Below are 19896 nucleotides of genomic sequence, written 5' to 3'. Positions count from 1 at the left end.
GGTCCTACCTGGTATGAGAAAGAGAGCCGTTCTACCAGATGTTAGCGTCCCTCTGCTGCTTGATCTGCTGGCGCTATGAACGCGAGGTACCGAGGATGTGTGGATGTACACGGGCACACTCTCGGATACATTTGAAGAGACGTGGACATCTTCAGTTGAATTTGATATATATCCCCTTGTTTATTTCATTCACCTGTTCTATGACACTTTTTTGAAAGTTTGCTACTCATTTTAAACTCGTGTGTGTCCTAGAGGTGCTCTTTAGCTGTTTACTAGGAGCTTTTCTTTCCTGTTGTATTTCTTGGCCTCCTAATGTTCAAATGTACACCCATCACATCTAAGACATATCTGACTTTTCCAAATCCATGAAGTGTAACCTTATATTATTAAACGTTAACTGAATTTATATTAATTTCAGAAACTGTTTACTTGACCAACAGTATATGGCAGCCACGGTTCAGAAATTCCCTTTTTATTGCATAAGAAAAGCAGAACATGAATCACATGGAACAACTTCTTCTTAGAAATGGACTTAAACTGAACCAGTAATTCATTATCAAAATAGACGCGGATACATCTTCTATTGAAAATTGAATAGATTGATTTATTTAGATTTTTTTTGGGCTTCTATATACAAGTTCGGGTGTGACTTGTCTGTGAGAAAACAGCCAACGGTGGTCAGGTGGCCTGCTTTCTGTGGAACGCAGGTGGAGCTGCATCCACCAGCCCCACCCTGTCTGTGACTTTATCACACCTTTTGTGACCCATGTTCACTTCATTGTCACGGCCATTTGGACTTTGATCTCTCTTTTAAATATAGGAATATTGCCGACAAGGCCCAACCCTCTGATCTTGTATCTTGAGTTGTTGAACTGTCACTTTATAGAAATGTAAGTATTTGCAAAGCATACACCGTGACTGGCAGTCTCTTACCATCTTCACTCTTTCACTCATCAAACTAAGAACCCAGAAAAGATGGAGGCTGCACCCTTATCTGTTTCAGCTCTTACCAATGAGCATGTTTTCTTGTTTTTTGGCCTGTTACAACATGTTCATTTGTAATTAAAGTCAGATTTTGAGCAGAGTTGACAAGAGCATGTAAGGTAAAGTACAATTTGTGTAGACGAGGACATGAAATGCTACTCCTCAACTCACTGGGTATGAAAGGCCGTGGTCTAGCCCCTGATATGTCGGAGCCTCTTTGTAACTCTCACTCCTTGATGTGATATTTAGTACAGACTGAATGATGGCAAGAAATACCGGATGTATTGCCATGGATTTTTGTACAGAAATGGAGGTTGAATCCTACAGACTTTGGTGATCCCCTGGGGCCGGTATTTTAAAATCACCCTAAAGGATTATATTGGTCGGATTAAACTGTGATCTGATCTGAACATTGGGCATTTTAAAGCAGATCCAAAGAATCCTCATCCAAAAGATCTGGATTCAGATTTGGTGATCCAACCCTACCTTTACTCCAATCAAATGCTCCATTAGGGTTTTCAGAAACTTAGGGTAGAGATCTGGATCAGTTTGAAGCCAAGATTCAGGATCATTTGGATCCCACCTCAGAGGTGGATTTGATGTAGATTGACAAATAGCCTATAGGCCTCACTTCTCCCAAATATTATTACCCAAGATGTTCATTACATCTTAAATCAATTTATAATCCGTCGAATGTGCCTTTCAAATGTGAACGTGTTTTAGTTAGTTCTGGTTTAGCTAGCTAGTTTTAGTGTAATTGGATAAATGGTTATCAATGCAAAATGGTTAGGCCACATTTGTTCCTGAAAACTGCTTAAAATACGAGTGTAACAAATGCAGGCAACCCATTTCCAAAGTCTAGTTTCAATTAAATATTGTAACTACATTACTTGTACCAAAACATCCAACATGTGTTTTTGTTTGTGGCTCACACAGCAGAGACAACAGGAATGAGGGCTCCAAGTGAGGTTTTAATTGTGTTTTTCAAGCAACACCACCAACAAAGAAGTACATAGTTGTCTACTAACAAAAACATTTCACAATTTGGCCTGTAACAAAGCTATTTCTATTTCATCAAGTTCAACATAAATTAGCCTGTACATCATCAATCTGAAGCAAACTTCTTCTCCAGAAGCTGTATTCTCAGCCGTGTCTTGCTGCTGAATCACGGACAGCTTCAGCTGCCATTGAGTTAGAATGGAACGTACATTGTAAACATTCTAAAAAAATATAATTTGCATGCTTATATTATTACATGCTTTGTATGTTACCTTGCTGTTAGGGTCTGGTTCGCTAGTGATGGTTTGTGTAACAGTGGGGACCGTGAGGGAGAGTGAACTCTACAAGTAGAAGGTGGGAGGTTAGGTTGTCTTTGTAACCTCCGAGGCAGAATAGTTTTTATAAATGCAAAAACATACAAATTACAACAATGCAGCCTAAAGAAACTCAACCCCCGAACTGTCCACTTCTGAATGAAGTGAGTAATAATTGTATGCAACATCACATTTCCAAAGTATTGGAGCAATCTTTGCACATGTTCGCTGCGTTCACAGGCATATGATATATTTCGCTAGCTAGCTGGAAAGCCAGTGCAGCAAAATCATAGATTCAAACACTATGAACGGCTTGGTGTGTGGTTCACGAGTAAAATGTATGGCATAATTCCAATTAACTCTCCTTTAAAATGTAACCACAGACCATTGTATAAATCAATAAAGCCAGCTAGATCGCTAGCCCCCTAGCTACTTGCATATAAGTAAATTGAGCCAAGTTAGCTCCTTTTAGCCTAACCAAAGCTTAAATGGAGATCATTACACGGTCGTTTTAAGTAGGTGACAGTTCAAGTAGTTGGTTAGCTAGAAATGTTGGTTGGCCTCTGTGTTGTGTTACAAATGCCACATATCACACTAACATTTAGTTACATTTTAACACGTAAGGCAACACTTGCTTCTTTTGTTAAATGGTCCGCCTTGTTTTTTTTGTTCAGAGCCAGGCGCTGGGAGACTTTGAGTTTTGTAAATACCTTTCCAGTCATATTGGAATCACCGTGATTCAGCCTGTCAATAACTTGACATACCGCACTTGTTTATTGATATTATTTTATAATAAATTACTTGCTTATTTATTACTTACTTACTTTCCTATCCTTTCACATAGCTCTCTCTCTCCCACACACGCACGCATGCTCTCCCATCCACTGACTACATGTTAACTGGCTTGTATTCACTGTTAGGGCCCGAGCACAGACTAAGTCGGAGCGGAGGACCTATTGTTCTTTTATCTTTTATTATTATTATTATTATTATTATTATTATTATTGTATGTATTTGAGTGCAAAAACGAGGTGCTTGGGCTACTGGTCAACTCTTGAAATTTGGCGCGTCAGTCGTGGTGAAAATGGCCGTCTGAAATGGGTGTTGAGCTCCGGTATGAGAAAGTTGCTCCATAGTGCCCCCTTTTGAGGTGCCCCCACATTAGGTTTCACCTAGCTGTATGTCATTTTGTAGGTATATGCAACATGATGGGACATACAAAAATCTACTTGTAGGTATGCCCTAAATCCAACAGGAAGTCAAACATTTTTAGTTTTATGACATTTTTTGACCATTTCAAGGAGCTGTATTTTAACAACAAACTCCACCTAGCGATTTAACCCGATTGACTTCAAATTTGGTCCGTATGATCTTGAGACCTTTGCAGTGAAAAGTTATAAAAATATCAAAAAGTTATCGAACTATGTATCCGTGGCGGCAAAAGAAATATAATTCGCCATGAAACGGGAAGTTGTTGTAACTCGGCCGTACATTGTCTAATCTGCTTCAAATTTCTCATATGTCATAACATCCTGACCCCGAAGACAGAAAATTTCAATCCTTCACCGTGAATGAATAAGCTGATGTAACTCGATTCCACATAGTTAGATCTTTTCAAAATTTCACATGTTTGATGAGACTCCAGGCCTGAAGACATCTACAGGCGAATTTTGAATCATAGTCATAGCGCCACCTTCTGGTAACAGGAATTAAGTCTCTATATTTTGGCTTGTTTCTCTTAGTAGTTAAATCAGATCCACATACAATTTCATAATGCCAGCCCACAAAGTTTTTGACCTAGCAACGCATTTTTCGGCATTTAAAAAAAAGGTGTTTGTGGGGCTAAAACTGCTCCAAATTTGGCAGACACGTTTAAATTCCTAAATGTAGTTATCTGATTTTAACGCTTCAGACTGACAGGTCTGCTCAATTGCTTCCCTACATAATTGAGATGAAACAACCCTCGCAGTATGTTTGGCCTAGATCAGGGGTCGGCAACCTTTACTATCCAAAGAGCTATTTAGCCCTATTTTCCACCAAATCAAATTTGTCTGGAGCCGCAAAAAGCTATTTGATGTCAGTTTATAAAGTTTTTTTATTTATATATATACACACACGCACGCACGCACGCACACGCACACACTATAGTTTGTTGTATTTATGAAATTATAGAACAAGAATAAAGACACTTGTTGACATTTTATTGCTATTTTATGTGTTACAACAATATCAAACTCTTATGAAGAGGAGAGTTTGCTGCAGCAGTTGAGGAATCGCTCTTTTTCGCTAATCTCCAGCGTGATACCTTTCAGCAAATGCTGTGTGCTTGTTCTGGAAGTGTCTTTCAACATTACATTTTTTGTTGTTTGCAAATTTCTCGCCACATATCAAGCATACAGGTACACAATATATTACTATTTTGCTCGACAGAGTTCGAATCCAGGTTGTTGCGATCTTTCCATAAATATATTTTCTTCAATGTATTTCTTCATACATGGTGTGGATGTAGCCTCAGGGAGCCGCAACAGAGGGGCCGAAGAGCTGCATGCGGCTCTGGAGCCGCGGGTTGCTGACCCCTGGCCTAGATGTACAAAATTTGGTAGGCACATATATTACATGTCGACTTAGAAAAAAGTCGTTTGGGTTCATGCTCTAAACCCAGTCTGAAGTCTGCCATTTTGTATGTTTTTTTTTTTTTTTTTTTGCGTATTTCTTTTGCCATTTCCAGGCACTGTACTTTAACGAACTCCTAGGGAATTCATCAGATCAACTTCAAATTTGGGCAATACAATCTAGAGACCTTAGTGAACTCATCAAATGCTCAATGTTTCATGGAACATCATTGACGTGGTGTGGCAGCCATTTTATATGATTCACCATCATGCATCAAGCTGTTGTAACTAAACTGTACTTTGTCAAAACGGCCCAAAACTTGACATGCTTGATGAGTCATGTCTTGAGGACTTCTGCATGTCAATATTAACTCATAGTCATAGTGCCACCTACTGGCAACCATGGCCATAAGCAGGATTCTATAAATACAGCGGTCCAAACACTGAAGTTATTAAAAGCATTAGTGGGCACACCACCAGAAAAAAAAAAAACTTCTCGGATCTAATTGTGCAAAGTCAGATGTTTGGAGATCAAAAATGTAATAACCATAGTTTTCAAATCACGCTTGTAGGTGGAGTTTTCATAAATAGTACAGTGAATTGTTTTTATAGTTCAATTTATTTTGTATAGCCCAAAATCACAAATTTCCCTCAGAGGGCTTAACAATCTGTACACATAAAACATCCTCTGTCCCAGGACCCTCACCTCAAAACAGGAAAAACTCTCCCAAAAAAAACTCTTTAATGGGGAGAAAAAAGGAAGATACCTTAGGGAGAGCAACCGAGGAGGAGGGATGCTTTTTTCCACATGGAACTATACATTCTGCCATTTCTCCTCGATTCTTCCCGCTTTGATTCACTCAGCAGTGATTGTCAGAGCTACCTGCACAAACAGTCGGTTTCGAGACCGGCACTTACTTTGACAGTCTGTTATGTTACAAATACTAAAGACCATTCACATACACATTCAGTTTTTTGTCGATCTTTACAGCCTTACATTTATATTCGAAGCTACACTCAAAACATTTAAGGTTTAAGACCTGGCTAAGCCGTTTGTCCATGCAGGAAATACCGTCTAACTCGTGCACGCAGTGTCTGATGGTCACAATGTGTCCTTCCAGTACCCTCGACGTGAACAAAGGTGCGAGGGCCCGATCAATGCTGCTTGCAGCTTTAATTCTTGTTGTTCTGTTGATGTATTGTCTTTTGTCTTGCAATAAAATAATACAAATAAAAGAACCCATTGTGTTCATGAGCATTTTACCATTGCCATTTAGTGTCTATCTTGGCTGTATACATTTTTTTTTTTTTTTGTCTCATTTCATTGAGCAAAAGAAGCCAAATATCTCAATCGTGATTTCTTTTTTAATATAATTCAAAAACCTTTTTAAACCCAGAAACCAGCCCATCAAAGAACAAGTAAAGAAGTAAAAAAAAATGTACATTTTCAAACTCGATACTTTTCTATACTTGAAGGTTTGATACCCGGCCCCAAGGCTTGACCACCAACTGGGCAAAGCTGCTGACTGCCCTCTGGTGTCTGACACTCGTGTGAACTGTGTGGTAATTTTATTATTAGTATAATAAAAGGCTTCTTGGCAAAAGATTACAAGGTTGCCTGATGGGAGTGGAAATGCAACAGGATACTTAATGCAAAGTGAAGGCTCCATTTTGGCTTGGGGCCTAGGGGATTAATCAACTAATTAATCCTCATCTGCCCAGATCTATGTACTTTCTGGAAGAAAATCTTTATTTTAACATTTTCATATCACATGAGGAAATAACTTTATCCCACTACAACTGATGGCCTGTTGCCCTTCAAAGACCATGCATATCCATTGGACTTTCTGTGTTGCATTCACTTTCTATCCTTAAACTCTGAATAAAGTTTTAGAACACATGCAGCCAACTACCTTTCAAGAACTGGAGGTAGAAAGACATTTTTTAAGCTTTTGTTAATGCCTTTAGTGTTCACAGCGAGGCACACACATGTATCAGATGTGGAATCTGAGGAATGCATGAAAAAGTGTGGCTGGATAGAAACTTCCTCCAGGCCTTGAGCTGCACAGTCAGCGCCACATTGTCTCTGCTGCCAGGACAAGCCCAGTGCCTTGCTGGCTTTGTGGGAAGGGCCTGGATTTAGCAATATGCCATCCACACAAACGCACACCCATTTATTCATTGTGTACATTCTTGATGCACTAAGAAGGCGATAAACCACCGTGCCAGTGATCAGAGGGGTAAGATTCCTTTTTTGGACATTATTCCTTATCAGAGTTGAGGTAATCATGTTCATAGATCGCTTCATCACTCAGGACATTGTTTTCAGACATTGATTTATGACCAGCTGATGAATGGGCCACACCTATCTATTGTCACCTCACTGTTAGAAAAGCCTGGATTGCTGAGCGGAGTCGTATGAAACCAGCTAGTAGTGTGTTCGACTGCCCTCATAACCTCCAGCATGAGGTCAGTGTTGAAGGGAAACGTGGGGAGGTGTAGTGAGTGGAAATTACCTCGATCACCTGGCCAACCTCTCATTTCCTCTTTTGGAAAACTGGCACGAGTGCACTACTATCAACCTCATGCATCTACACAGATGCATGGAAGAGCTGTTTTGTTATAACCTGTCAATTTAATTTATTCAGATGGATTCATTCAGATTTCAAAAAAGTCTTACAATCACAATAACGATCAAATCAACAAAATGAGTAAATAATGAAAAGAAACTAGTAATTTAACGCCATTTATAGAATGGAATTCTTTTTTCGCCTTTTAAACCCTAGAGGGTGTTGAACTACTGCTCTGAGCAATTTGATTAAGTTTGTTTGTAAAAATCTAACCAGGGACCCCAAGCTTCATAAAAATGAATAAAGCAATGTGTTTTCCCTGCCTCTGGTAAATCTTCAAGCTTTAGAAGAAGTGTTAGCTGGCCAACAAGCCTGCCCTCTGTGGCCTGGTGAGGTGTGGCACACTCACCATCTAAACACACCCTGCTCAGCACAGGCAGGCTTGTTTTCAATAGGAAATGATCTCAAAAGGTAAACTTCAACAAACACCCACAGAATGTTTCTGGAGAGGTTACTTCACAATGAAACCCAAAGTAAAGGCACAACTTGGAAAGATTGCTTCATGAAACCTAGCTTTCTACCTCAAAAAATTGTTGCTAGCTTAAAGAGCCCCTATTATGCTTTTTCCTTTTCCTTTAGTGTGTTGCATATATGTTTGTACATATAAAAGGGCCGCAGAGTTATAAGTCCCCACCCAAAGGGGGTTACTCTCCCGCTCACACACACTGCTCCTGAGCTGCCTGAAACGGCTCCATTGAATTTTCTCTTTACTTCCGTAATATTGTGAGTCACAATGGAATACTTTTGCATAATACCTCCTACCGTCTAGTTTGGCATGCCCTCCAACGAAGCTAGAGAGACGGGAGCTGGAGCTCAGTCTGAAGAGTTTGGTTTGCGGCCGTCATGTCAAGAAGACTGTGTTCTGCTCTGCTAAAAGAAATGTTCTTTGTATGGACAACCAAAGGAAGAAGACCTGAAGGACAAGCGGCTAAACTTCATTTTCAACACGGTTCCAGAGCAGTATAACACCAACTTACAGTTCTGTTCACTGTAAGTACCGAGGACAGCTTCCAGAACTGGACATAGTTTCAAACTGCTTGTGGCTTAAATCGATGCAGTTCCCACTTTGGTGGGTCAATCGGCTGGTTCAGGATCACAACCTGTAAGTATGATTTATTATTTGTGGATGTGTAAGGTAAACACAACCGAGGTAGCTAACGTTACTAGCCGGGTTCATGTGCTCAGCTGTAGGCCTCGGCTAAGTTGGTAGCTAACGTTAATATGTTCCAACGGCTCTGCTAATCAGCTTTAGCCCCTCTTTCGCCCAACACTGTAGAAAATAATGATGATGATTATTGAATATCTTGAATAGAGTTGAAGTGAGGAGGTAGGTTTGTGATTACAAGCTGTAGTGTTACGGCCGCTATCTACTTTGGTTTGGCCAACTTTCTAGCTATTATTATCGCTGGTTCTGATCCACTGGTCTCCTTTCATAATACTGCTGACAATGGTCGACTAGATAGTAGTAGTCCCTAATAGTCCCAGCAAAAGATGAACAACATAAATTTGACTCGTAGCTTTGTTGTATGGAGGCCGATCTCTATAACCAATAATATCTCTAGCTACACAGCCGGGCTGTATTTATGTCATAAAATAATATTGTGTGAGTCATGAATATCTGTGGTCTGATTTTTTCAGGTCTCTGTTTAGCTTGATAGATGTTGACTGATTGGTGTGTTGACTGTTTTTATGAGATGTATTTTACACACATTTTGTGATGTTACTCAAGGGTCAATCCCACTCCACAAAGAGGAAAACGTCCTGGTCAACAAGAGTTATCAAAGACGTGGAGAAGCTGAGTCATCACTACCAGACTGGAGGCCTTCCACAGCTTGATCCTGTGTTTCACACCCAGGAACGTGGTTTTCACCTTCATGGAATGTTGTGCAGGTAATAAGTACACTTTATAATGGATTCTGTAACCTCCTTATAACACTGACTGATTAGTGAAGTTGAAACGGACCCAACATATACACTAAGTTGTAAAATATTTTTTTATAACAAACAATACAATGAACCTAAAATGTGAATTACCTTTTTAAATATAATAAAGGAAGGAAGCATACTTTGTAAAAACACAACATTTAATAGCAATTTGTTTGTTTTAAACTGAGATCGTGGATGAACTGATGAGGCTCATGTTTGAGGACTCTACTCCATTTGTTGAAGACAATCCCATCCCCAAAGACCTGTCGTCCCAGTTTGAGACCCTCAAAGAAGCAAGTGTTGCCCGCCTGTGTCCCGCTTCAGTCAAGGAGCTGCCTGAAGCCAACATTCTGACCAGCCGGATCAGGAAACTCCCTGCATTTCTGAAATACAACACACGACGGGATGGCGACCCTCATCGTCCTAATAGTACCAGCTGACAAAGCTCCAGTAGGCGAGAGGCCGGTATCGCCTGTATGGAGAGGATCACACATCATTACCATTGCAGCTAAATCTGTCCAGTAATACAGCATTTATAAAAAATGTTTAATTTATTTTCTTTATGAAAAGAAATAATCATTTGGAGGAAAAATAAATCATTCTCATCTCTTCATTCGTTCTTATGATCTTGAGTTATAAAGAAACATTAGTGTTCAGAAGTAGTTTACACAGATTTCATTTTATGTATTAACAACTTACTCTTCTTCTATTCTAAGCCTCAAACGTCCGTAGTCAGATCTGTAAATATTGTGCAGGGTTTATGGATTCAAACAGTTTGGCTCGAGGACAGGATGGTGATCTATGCATGTAGGAGGGACATGAACCTGGTTAATTTGTCTCAAAACCAAATGAGGAAAATAACACTGATTTAGAATAAATACTGTTTATAATAAAGTAAATAATGACGCAGGAGGCAACATCTCTGCATTGGACAAATATTAATCCAGGAAGCAACAATTTTGCTTCAAATAATATGGTGTGATCATATTGTTGATTACAAACATAACAGCCAGGATGGGATTGTAAAATGCAGCTAAATTTTAGCAGAACGGTTATAGTTAGGATGACATTTTATATTACTAGTGTTACTGTATACACACACACACACACACACACACACACACACACACACACACACACACACACACACACACACACACACACAGACACACAACTGTACTAAATCTGCTGTACTCTACATCAGCGGTCCCCAACCTTTTTTGCGTCACGGACCGGTTTCATGTAAGACAATATTTTTACGGACCGGCATTCAAGGTGTGGGGGATAAACACGACGAAATAAAATGATACGACCGGCATGAAAACAAATACAAAATGCATAAATAAATACAACTCACAATAACGCTGAATCAGTGGGAGCCCTGAGCTTGTTTCTCTGCAACGAGACTGTCCCATCTCGGGGTGATGGGACACAATGACACCCGAAGTCTGTTCCTCATATCTAGTCTACTTCGTTTTGTTTTGATTGCTGTCACTGCAGAAAATCCCGCTTCACAAAGATAGGATGTTGGAAATGGAAGCAGGGTTTTCAGTGCTTTTGTGGCGATCTCAGGATATTCGGCCCAGGTTTTAATCCAAAACACCAGCGGCGTTGTTGTCTCAAACATACTTTTAAGGCCACCATCATTTACAATCTCCAGCTGATCTTTCTCTGGCACGGATAAGCTCGATTCACCTGGTTTGTTCACAAATGGGTCGCGGATCCGTTCCTTCGCAGTTCGTGGGTCTTTTGTGGTTGGGAAGTAATGCTCAAACTCTTTTAAAAGTAAAGACGTGCACCAGCTGGGAGAATGAAGGCCCAGGCTCAGTCTCTTCCAAAATTCCTGCTAATGTTTGAAACATGTCAAATATCCCTCTGTCCACTCGCCGACCCCACAATTCCAGTTTGGCTTTGAATGCAGCTGCTTTATCTGCCAATTTGAAGACCGTTTTCATTTTCCCCTGAAGTGACCGATTGAGTTCATTGAGCAGGTTGAATATGTCTCACAAGTAAGCGAGTTTTGCGACCCATTCCTCGTCACTGAAATGTGCTGCCAGTGGTGACTTTTTCTGAAAAATCTCTGCAGGGGCTCTCATAACTCAAACACTCTGGCCAGCGATCTTCTGTGGCCAGTGATCTTCAGCGGTATTTCTGTGTATAAGAGAAGGCGTTTGTGCTGCTCGAACAGACGAGATTTGAGGGCATGTGCTTTGACGTGGCTAATAACTTTAACCACATCATTCAATACGCTGTTCAGTTCAGGTGACATTTTTCGGCTTGCCAGGCCTTAAACCCTGAACAGAAACTGCAAGAGCTTGAAATTGTGTAAATACGAATGGGAAGGCTTTTGACCGGTCCCTCGGGGGTTCTTGTGGGGGGTGCTGCGGGAGTATATGGTGCCGGACCCGTTGCAACGGGCCATCTGGTCTCTGTACGACTGCAGTAGGAGCTGTGTCCGTATTCTCGGCAATAAGTCGGACACGTTCCCGGTGGGTGTTGGTCCCCACCAGGGCTGCCCTTTGTCACCGGTCCTGTTCGTGACTTTCATGGACAAGATATCTAGGCACAGCCGGGGGTGGAGAACGTCAGGTTCGAGGGTCTCGGCATCGCTTCTCTGCTGTTTGCAGATGATGTGGTCCTGTTGGCCTCCTCGGATCGTGACCTCCAGCATTCATTGGGGCGGTTTGCAGCCGAGTGTGAAGCGGTGGGGATGAGAGTTAGCGCCTCCAAATCTGAGGCCATGGTACTCTGCCGGAAACCGGTGGATTGCTCCCTCCAGGTGGGGACGGAGTGCCTACCGCAAGCGGAGGTGTTCAGTTATCTTGGTCTTGTTCACGAGTGAGGGTAAGATGAAGCGGGAGATCGACAGGCGGATTGGTGCGGCTGCAGCAGTAAAGCAGGCGCTGCACCGGACCGTCTTGGTGAAGAGGGAGCTGAGCCGGAAGGAGACTCTTTCAATTTACTGGCCGGTCTACGTTCCGACCCTCAACTATGGTCACGAACTCTGGGTCGTGAACGAGGTCGCTGCTACAAGTGGCCGAAATGAGTTTCCTCCTTAGGGTGGCCGGGCTCAGCCATAGAGAGGATAAGGAGGTCGGACATCAGGAGGGAACTTGGAGTTGAGGCGATACTCCTTTTGTGTCGAAAGGAGTCAGCTGATGTGGTTCGGGCATCTAATCAGGATGCCTCCTGGGCACGCCCAACTGGTAGGAGACCCTGGGGAAGACCCAGAACACGCTGGGGGATTACATCTCCCAGCTGGCCTGGGAATGCCTCGGGATCCCCCAGAATGAGCTGGAAAATGTTGTGGGGGAGAGGGAAGTCTGGGTCAGCCTGCTTGAAGAAAATGGATGGATAATCTCTGCTTCCATTCATTTTGATTTCACGTGTGTTTCCCTGTGGATGGATGTTAACTCTACAGCTACCAAGTGGTATCACTCATTTTTTCAGAAGGTTAGGGCCAACAATAGTTTGTCTCCGCTAAAAGCTATCAGTACTGGAGCTCCACAAGGCTGTGTGAGCTCACCTGTCCTTTTTACACTGTATGCTATGAGTGGATGTTCAGGAACTCTCGGATCTAAAGCGAAGTTTATTTTATAAGCATGATGATACAAACATCCATCATTGAGAAGGGAGTTTGTTGATTGGTGCACACAAACCCCCTAATTGTATTGGTAAAAAAGATCATCTTCAGTCTCTCTTTGGCCAGTGTGTACTTAAACATGTAAAGAATCTGTCATCCATCCCATATGCTCTGTACTCAGTATGAGCTGCTACCGTCAGGCAGACGATATGAAGCTCAGCGGTGGAAATTTAATTGGTTTAAGAACTCCTTGCTTGTGTTGTGTGCACATATGTGTTAAAGGGTCTAGCTATGTAGGTTCCGAGTCAAATTTCCCCATGGACACAATAATGTTTCCGTCTCTTTTTCCCAATACATTGTTCATTTTTAAACTTAGCCTGACACTCTGGGCAATTAATCTTGTCATAGTTTGTACTACTACATCCATTGTCAAAATAATAGCATTTATTAGAGTAGCTTTAAGCTCACAACACTCTTCGTAACATTTCGACGATACATCCACAAAGTTCATTTCTATTAGTCAGTGATTCACATTGTTGGGGATTCCACCTCGGGCAAAGAGCCCACTGTATAATCTGACTCCAAAAGACTACACCTCCAGAAGGACCCCGCGCAGATCGTTTGAATTGGAATTACTTTGATGAACAACAGATGAGACGGTCTAAAAGTATTAACAATTTATTAAGTCAAGCATCAGATCATATAATGCATAGATCTATGGTTTCACAGAACACCATCAAAGATTAAGTATCCCTGGCATCAGACCCAAAATCAGGGCTCAGAATACGTGTGTGTGTGTGTGTGTGTGTGTGTGTGTGTGTGTGTGTGTGTGTGTGTGTGCGCTCTGCTGAGAGAATTCTCAAGGTGTCGGTCCTGCATCCATTTGTTGCTACACAATATTCAACGGACTTATCCGTTTCATAACACAACTAGTTATAAGTTTAAGCTAAACCACCTGTGAGTCAGAGCTTCTTCTTTGTACGGGGAGCGCAAAAGTGCCTCGCCCAGAGCGCTTGAAACCTTTGCTCAATGACCACGCAACACTATTGCAATTGAGCACATACATAATTCTTATAAGTTCAATGCCTCTATATATTTTTAGCATATTTCTACAACATCTGTTTCCTGTGATTTAGTAGAAAGAGGCCTGAGTATGTAAATATGAGCACCTTACGTTTCTGATGTTCATATGACCTCTGTTTAATTACTTTCAGTATATTGTATGTGGACTACTTTATGTCCTCAGTGTTGGTTAGGATCACATACTGATGTGGTGGTCCACCTTTGTGAGCCAGAAAGCGTCCTGGAGCAGCGCATTGAAGTTTCCCTGTTGTCTAATGTTCACTCTGAAAAAGTGAAATGATGCCTGCCTCTAATTCTCACAGTAAACACGTTTGAATCCAGCTAAATTTGCATTCATTTGGTGCTCTAGATCCTTACACAGTCGCCACTCTTGCTTCAGCTCTGAAGTTAACAGTCTAGATTTATGAGTCAGCCTATGGGTCTATCTAAGTGGAATGTTTTTGTTAAGGCACTGTGGAGAAAGGAGAGGGGGGAGGTTCTCTTGTGGGTCTATTAAACCGCAGTCTGGTCTCTGCTCATTTCTCTATGACCAGGACATGCTGAAACTGACGTCAGTGATAAGATGAGCTGCCATGTATGGTACGTTTGCTTAAATGCGATTACCACATCGATGGAAGACAAACTCAGTAGTAATAGCTGGCCTAAGCACTGTAGAGGCCCCCTGGACACTTAGTCTGGCAGCTGGCTGCAGCACAACAGAGAGTCAGCCAGACTCATAGCAGCAGCTCCCTATGCTTTAACCTCTAAATCTGACATGTACTTGATGAAAAAAACAACATTCTGTGGAATGTGACCCCAGAGGATAGAGTTGCTGGCCCAAATATCACTTCAAATTTCAGTTTTCTGAAATGTGTCTTTTGATATCCTGGATGCTCCTAAACATGGAAGCAATGGACCTTGGCTATTTTAACAACGTAATACTGTAGCTTCATCTTATTGCCATCACCTTGAATTACAACAAACAGAGATCTTTCAGCCAGGAGACCTGCTAAGTGGTTTTGTTGCCCTCAACCCTAACCGAGTAGTTTTGTTGCCCTCAACACTGAGTAGTTTCCTGTGAAGACAGAAAGAGATTGTATGCATGTAATGAGTGAAAAACTTTAAGATATAATACAAACACTTGTATGAGGACGTTGACCAGCTTCTCCCAACCAAAACGTTGGGTTAATTGAATGGGAACTAATGTTTGTGAGGTACAGTACAGTACCAGTTTGCTGTTGGGATGGAATTTACTGTTCACAATTGATACCATACTCGGGAGTAGGTCTTGGTATCGAACGTGAATACGGTTTTGGTACTGATTTGAAATGCAACACTGACGCATCTTGAAACACAGAAGCGTATAGTGCTACTATATATAATACTTATGGGCAACATTGTCACTTTAACATTCAAGACCGTTTGCTCCATTTGTGAGAATACAATAATTTTTTAGCAAAACGTTCTTATATTCAGTAAATTTATCAAAATAAGCATTGTATTGGTACCACAACTCATCACTTACCAAACATATTAGCTTTTAGTAACTGGACATTTAAATATTACTCCGACCTATTCTTTAGTTGGGTTTACTTGGACTAAATTGAAATTTGCAAGATTACACTGTAAACCACATGGCCTTCAGCATGCATATGTATTGCTTACTGATTACAGGATGCTTTTTCAGGAGTGCTTGTCTGAAAGAAACGGAGCACAATTAATCAGAGAAGGCAACTCTATAATACATACTCAATAAAAAGTATCCCATCCTATTCAAATTAATACAACAATCAATAATATATTCTAAAGCATTAGTTAACATCAATCATGGTTAAAACCTTGATGTTCTCCTAATCCAGACACCATGTCCCTAATATAAACCAGATGGGTGTTTAGAACCTTCTTTCCTCTGTAGGGAGGACTTCCAGTTTCCCGTTGAGCTCATCAACTTAAGGCCTGCAGGTAACGGCTAATATGAAAATGAGTCCGTTTCCGTACAGCTTTTGAATCTGCATGGCACAAAATCAGTGGATCGCGCGTGTGTGTTCTTGAGTCACTGCACTTGTTTGTTGAAGACTGTTGACTGTCTGAAACATAATGTCAATTCACGTTCATTGTGTAAATATGAAAAATGCTTCAGACCATAATATAGAACAGTTCTTCAGTGGCACTTCCGTCCTGACAGTGTATGTGTTTGTATGTGTGTTTTAGCTCGGACCAGGGAGGTGATGGGGAGGTTTGGACGTCTGTATGAGCAGCAGTATGCAGTGGCTCTTTTCAATAAAGTTCGCTTTGACATAGAAGGAGGAGGTGGCCCACAACCCCAGCTACTACAGCGCAAGGTAAAGTGTCCTCCAAGACTCTCAGCACAGATTCCACCCACTGCATCAACTCAGTAGAACCTCTCGACATCCTCCAAACAAGTTTTAAATTAAACGTTAATGACAAAAATGAAAATATTTACATGAACTCTAAACTTTGATACAAGTCCACTTTTTAAGTCGAAATTATGCCACGATAAATTTTAAGAGGCAGTATTTTGACTTAACTCCTAATTTTGAATTATCATGATTTTGATTTTAGTAGGTCAAAAACTGCTTTGGATCCTTTTAACTAAAGGTTTTGAGTTCTTTTTTTTTAATCTTCCCTAACTTCTCATCAACTGCACATCTATCACAATGGTTTTCACAAGTTCACCTGGAACTTCTAAACAGCGAGTAACTTAAGTCTGTTCTCTCTGCCGTTGTCTTTTTTCTCAGAGCCTAATGTTGGCTAGGATAGCTGAAATAAGTTAACGTTAGCGCAACGACCAAGTGATCTTGTGAAAGCCAGTCGTGTAAAAGAGATAATACATATGATCAGAAAGCGAAACCATTTAAAATACATTTTAATGTCTTTTATATTTCAGTTAAATTCTTGTTACAGTGCTAATATAACTTTTTCCAGAGTTTCTTGTTTCAGGTTATTCTTTTCGATATCAAAATGTAAAGTCTCTGTCCTAGCGCCATAGGAACTGACCTCGGTCCGTTTTCTCTCAGAATCAAAGTGAAACGGTCAGAAACTGTCACTGAAAGCTGGCATTGAATGTCTGGCCAAATTTAGATTTGTAATCTTGTTGATGTATTCTTTGATCAGACAGTCAATGGCCAACATTATTATTCACACCAGCATGTTTTTCATGTTTTATTTTATTAAAATACATGTGGCTCCAAAGAAGCTTCTTCCTCTACCGGGTAAATAAATGCTTCATGGTGTCTGGTGCTCTGCAGAAGCTGAAGAACCGCCTATGTTGAATTCAGCCTTTTTAGTTATTTTTTTGTATTTAGGTTTTTGTCCATGGTCAAACACATTATAGTTTGTCACGCTTGTAAATAGCTTTGTCTGGTATTTGCAGTCTATTGACACTCAAACACAGACACATCGCAGTCTGATAATGGCCTGGTGTACGAGTGTAGTGAGGAATGCTGTTGGCTCTCTTAAGGACAACAATGTCGGCGGATTAAGAAACGGCTACTAATGGATTCATTTGAGATGCGGTATTTTATTTATTGTAAACACAGTCTGCTCCCCTAATAATAATAATAAAATCTCTTAATTCTTCCCGTCTGTGCAGTGTACAGTCAGGATTTGCAATCTTGCCTTTTGTAGTGTATTAGTTTTGACTTGATTTGTGTCGTCTCTCACAGATTCCTCTGGAGAACAAAGCCATCTTCTCCGGCTCACTCTTTCAGTATCTGGAGGAGAACAAGAAATGGAGGAACCGCTTCCTCTTCATTCCAGATTCCTACAACATCAACTATTACGACAGCAAAGCGGTGAGAAGCAAAAATATGGTTTGTTTTAGATTATGCTCGTTTGATTCACTGTCTAACATGTCAACGTGGCTCCCTGTCTTAACTACTAGTCCCATGACAGGCGCCTCCATCCCAAAGGAACCATCAACTGTGCTGGCTACAAAGTGCTGACATCTATGGAGCAATACCTGGATCTGTTCAGCAACATCCTACCTGGTGAGGAGAAGATGCTGAAGCTGCAACATTTCATGCTGATAATTCTTTCAAGAACTTTTTTTAGTAAATATTACTTTTGGTTTCAAATTGTTTTTGTTTGAATTTAGTTTTTATTGTTATCAATAACTTCATTCTTATCAGGGTGGATAAACTTCAACCAGCCAAGTATTAATAAATGGATGAAAATAGAGCACACACACACACACACTCACTCTTAAAATGATGTTCTGCGATTAGTGCTTGATTTCTGAAGATAACATTAACTTCTTAAATGTATGCAAAGACATTCTGCATTCACTATTAAAGGAACTATGTGCTGCATGTTGCAGAAGACATGCAGAAAGTTCAAACTAATTGCTCAGTTTGTTTGTGTTGTGTATAATTTTTCCAGGAATGAAAGCTAAGGAGGGAAGTTCACCTTTCCTTAAGTGTGCCACCCAGTTCCCTCTGATTCTCTGGCACCCTTACGCCCGTCACTGCTACTTCTGTGTGGTGACAGAGAAAGAGCAGCAGAAGTGGCACGCTGTCCTCCAGGACTGTGTCAGACACGCCAATGACGGTGAGTCCTGTCAACTCAGGATCAACACAAATGAATGCAAAAACACATGCTTCTAACTGCACTGATGAACAAACATGACTAAACATCATTCTCTCAACAGTTTAGATGATGTTCTTATCGTGTGAATTAAACTAATGCTCCAAATCAGTTGACGATTCAATGATATACTAATTACCAAGACGCATTAGAATGCATGGTGATACAGAACCCTTCCTTGATGTTCTTGGGCAGGTTTATGGGACAAATATTTACTTGAGTCCTTTGACTTAGTCTGTTGCTGCCCAGGACTACAAGCCAAAGGGAGAGGCTCAAATCCTTCCCACAAGTGCCCTCTAGAACGGTCTGTGAGACTGATAATATGTGGCTAAATCGTATCTGGCAGTTTGCTCTCTACATTCTACACAGAAGAAAGGGAGACGCAGTGAAAGCCAGAATGCCCTCGTCCAGGATTGGTGCCTTCAGGGTTCTGTATTTAGCTCAAAAACGGTTGCTTGATGTTGACAAGAGCTCTGGGTTCTTTTGACAGGATAGAAATGAAAGTAGTGACTATTTTAACTATTTGAAAAACCTTTAAGTTCTAGATCTCATAGGCTCCCCCCTCTGCTGGACTCTATGAGTCATACTCTCCTCCAATACCAACATGCATTTGGCCACAAAAAATGTGCATAAACTTAGCCAGCAAATCAGGACGTGCCAACCCGAATATGTGCAGACCCCACAGTTTGTAAGCACACACTCTTTACCTCCCTGTTCCTCTTCATCGAACGCCAATTTGCCCACTGATCTGCTTCCTCCTTTGATGGAGTCGTTGCTTGAGCGGTGCTTCGCTGCAATGAGAAGGAGCTGGAGAACAATGTTGCGAAACCTCTGCCGGAGCCTCCGGCGCATCTGACTTCCTGTGGAAGTCCACTGCTGACTTCCTGTGGAAGTCCACTGCTGACTTCCTGCTGGTGATGACATGCCTCCCCTTGATGACAGCTTTGCAGTCCACCTGCTTCCAGAGTCAGCTGGCTGGTCAGAGAGCAGGAAGCCTCTTCCACCGCTGCTGTCTGACCGAGAGACGCTGGAATATTTTCACAAGATATTTCAGCTGGGTGCGCAGCTAGCTTTGACGCTAACACCCAGCCAAATGCCCACCGTCTCACCGTCTCAGACTGATGTTTTGGACTGCAGCATTGACTAAATTATTAAATTAGTTAGCCCACCTGCTGCTTTCT

General features: G+C 41.2%; 1 protein-coding gene across 1 annotated transcript in view; it reads left to right on the top strand.

The window, feature by feature from the left end:
• Positions 1 to 19896, top strand: part of niban2b (niban apoptosis regulator 2b) — a 43526-nt gene that overhangs the window by 236 nt on the left and 23394 nt on the right. The window contains exons 2-5 of the mRNA XM_079161309.1: positions 16322 to 16452; positions 17797 to 17925; positions 18015 to 18120; positions 18512 to 18679. Coding sequence (XP_079017435.1) covers positions 16322 to 16452; positions 17797 to 17925; positions 18015 to 18120; positions 18512 to 18679 — 534 coding nt within the window. The remainder of the gene's footprint in view (positions 1 to 16321; positions 16453 to 17796; positions 17926 to 18014; positions 18121 to 18511; positions 18680 to 19896) is intronic.

The sequence above is a fragment of the Pholis gunnellus genome (assembly GCF_910591455.1).
Source record: "Pholis gunnellus genome assembly, chromosome: 6".
Lineage (NCBI taxonomy): Eukaryota > Metazoa > Chordata > Actinopteri > Perciformes > Pholidae > Pholis > Pholis gunnellus.
Note: the sequence above shows the minus strand (reverse complement) of the source record. Positions and strands in the feature narration are given on the sequence as shown.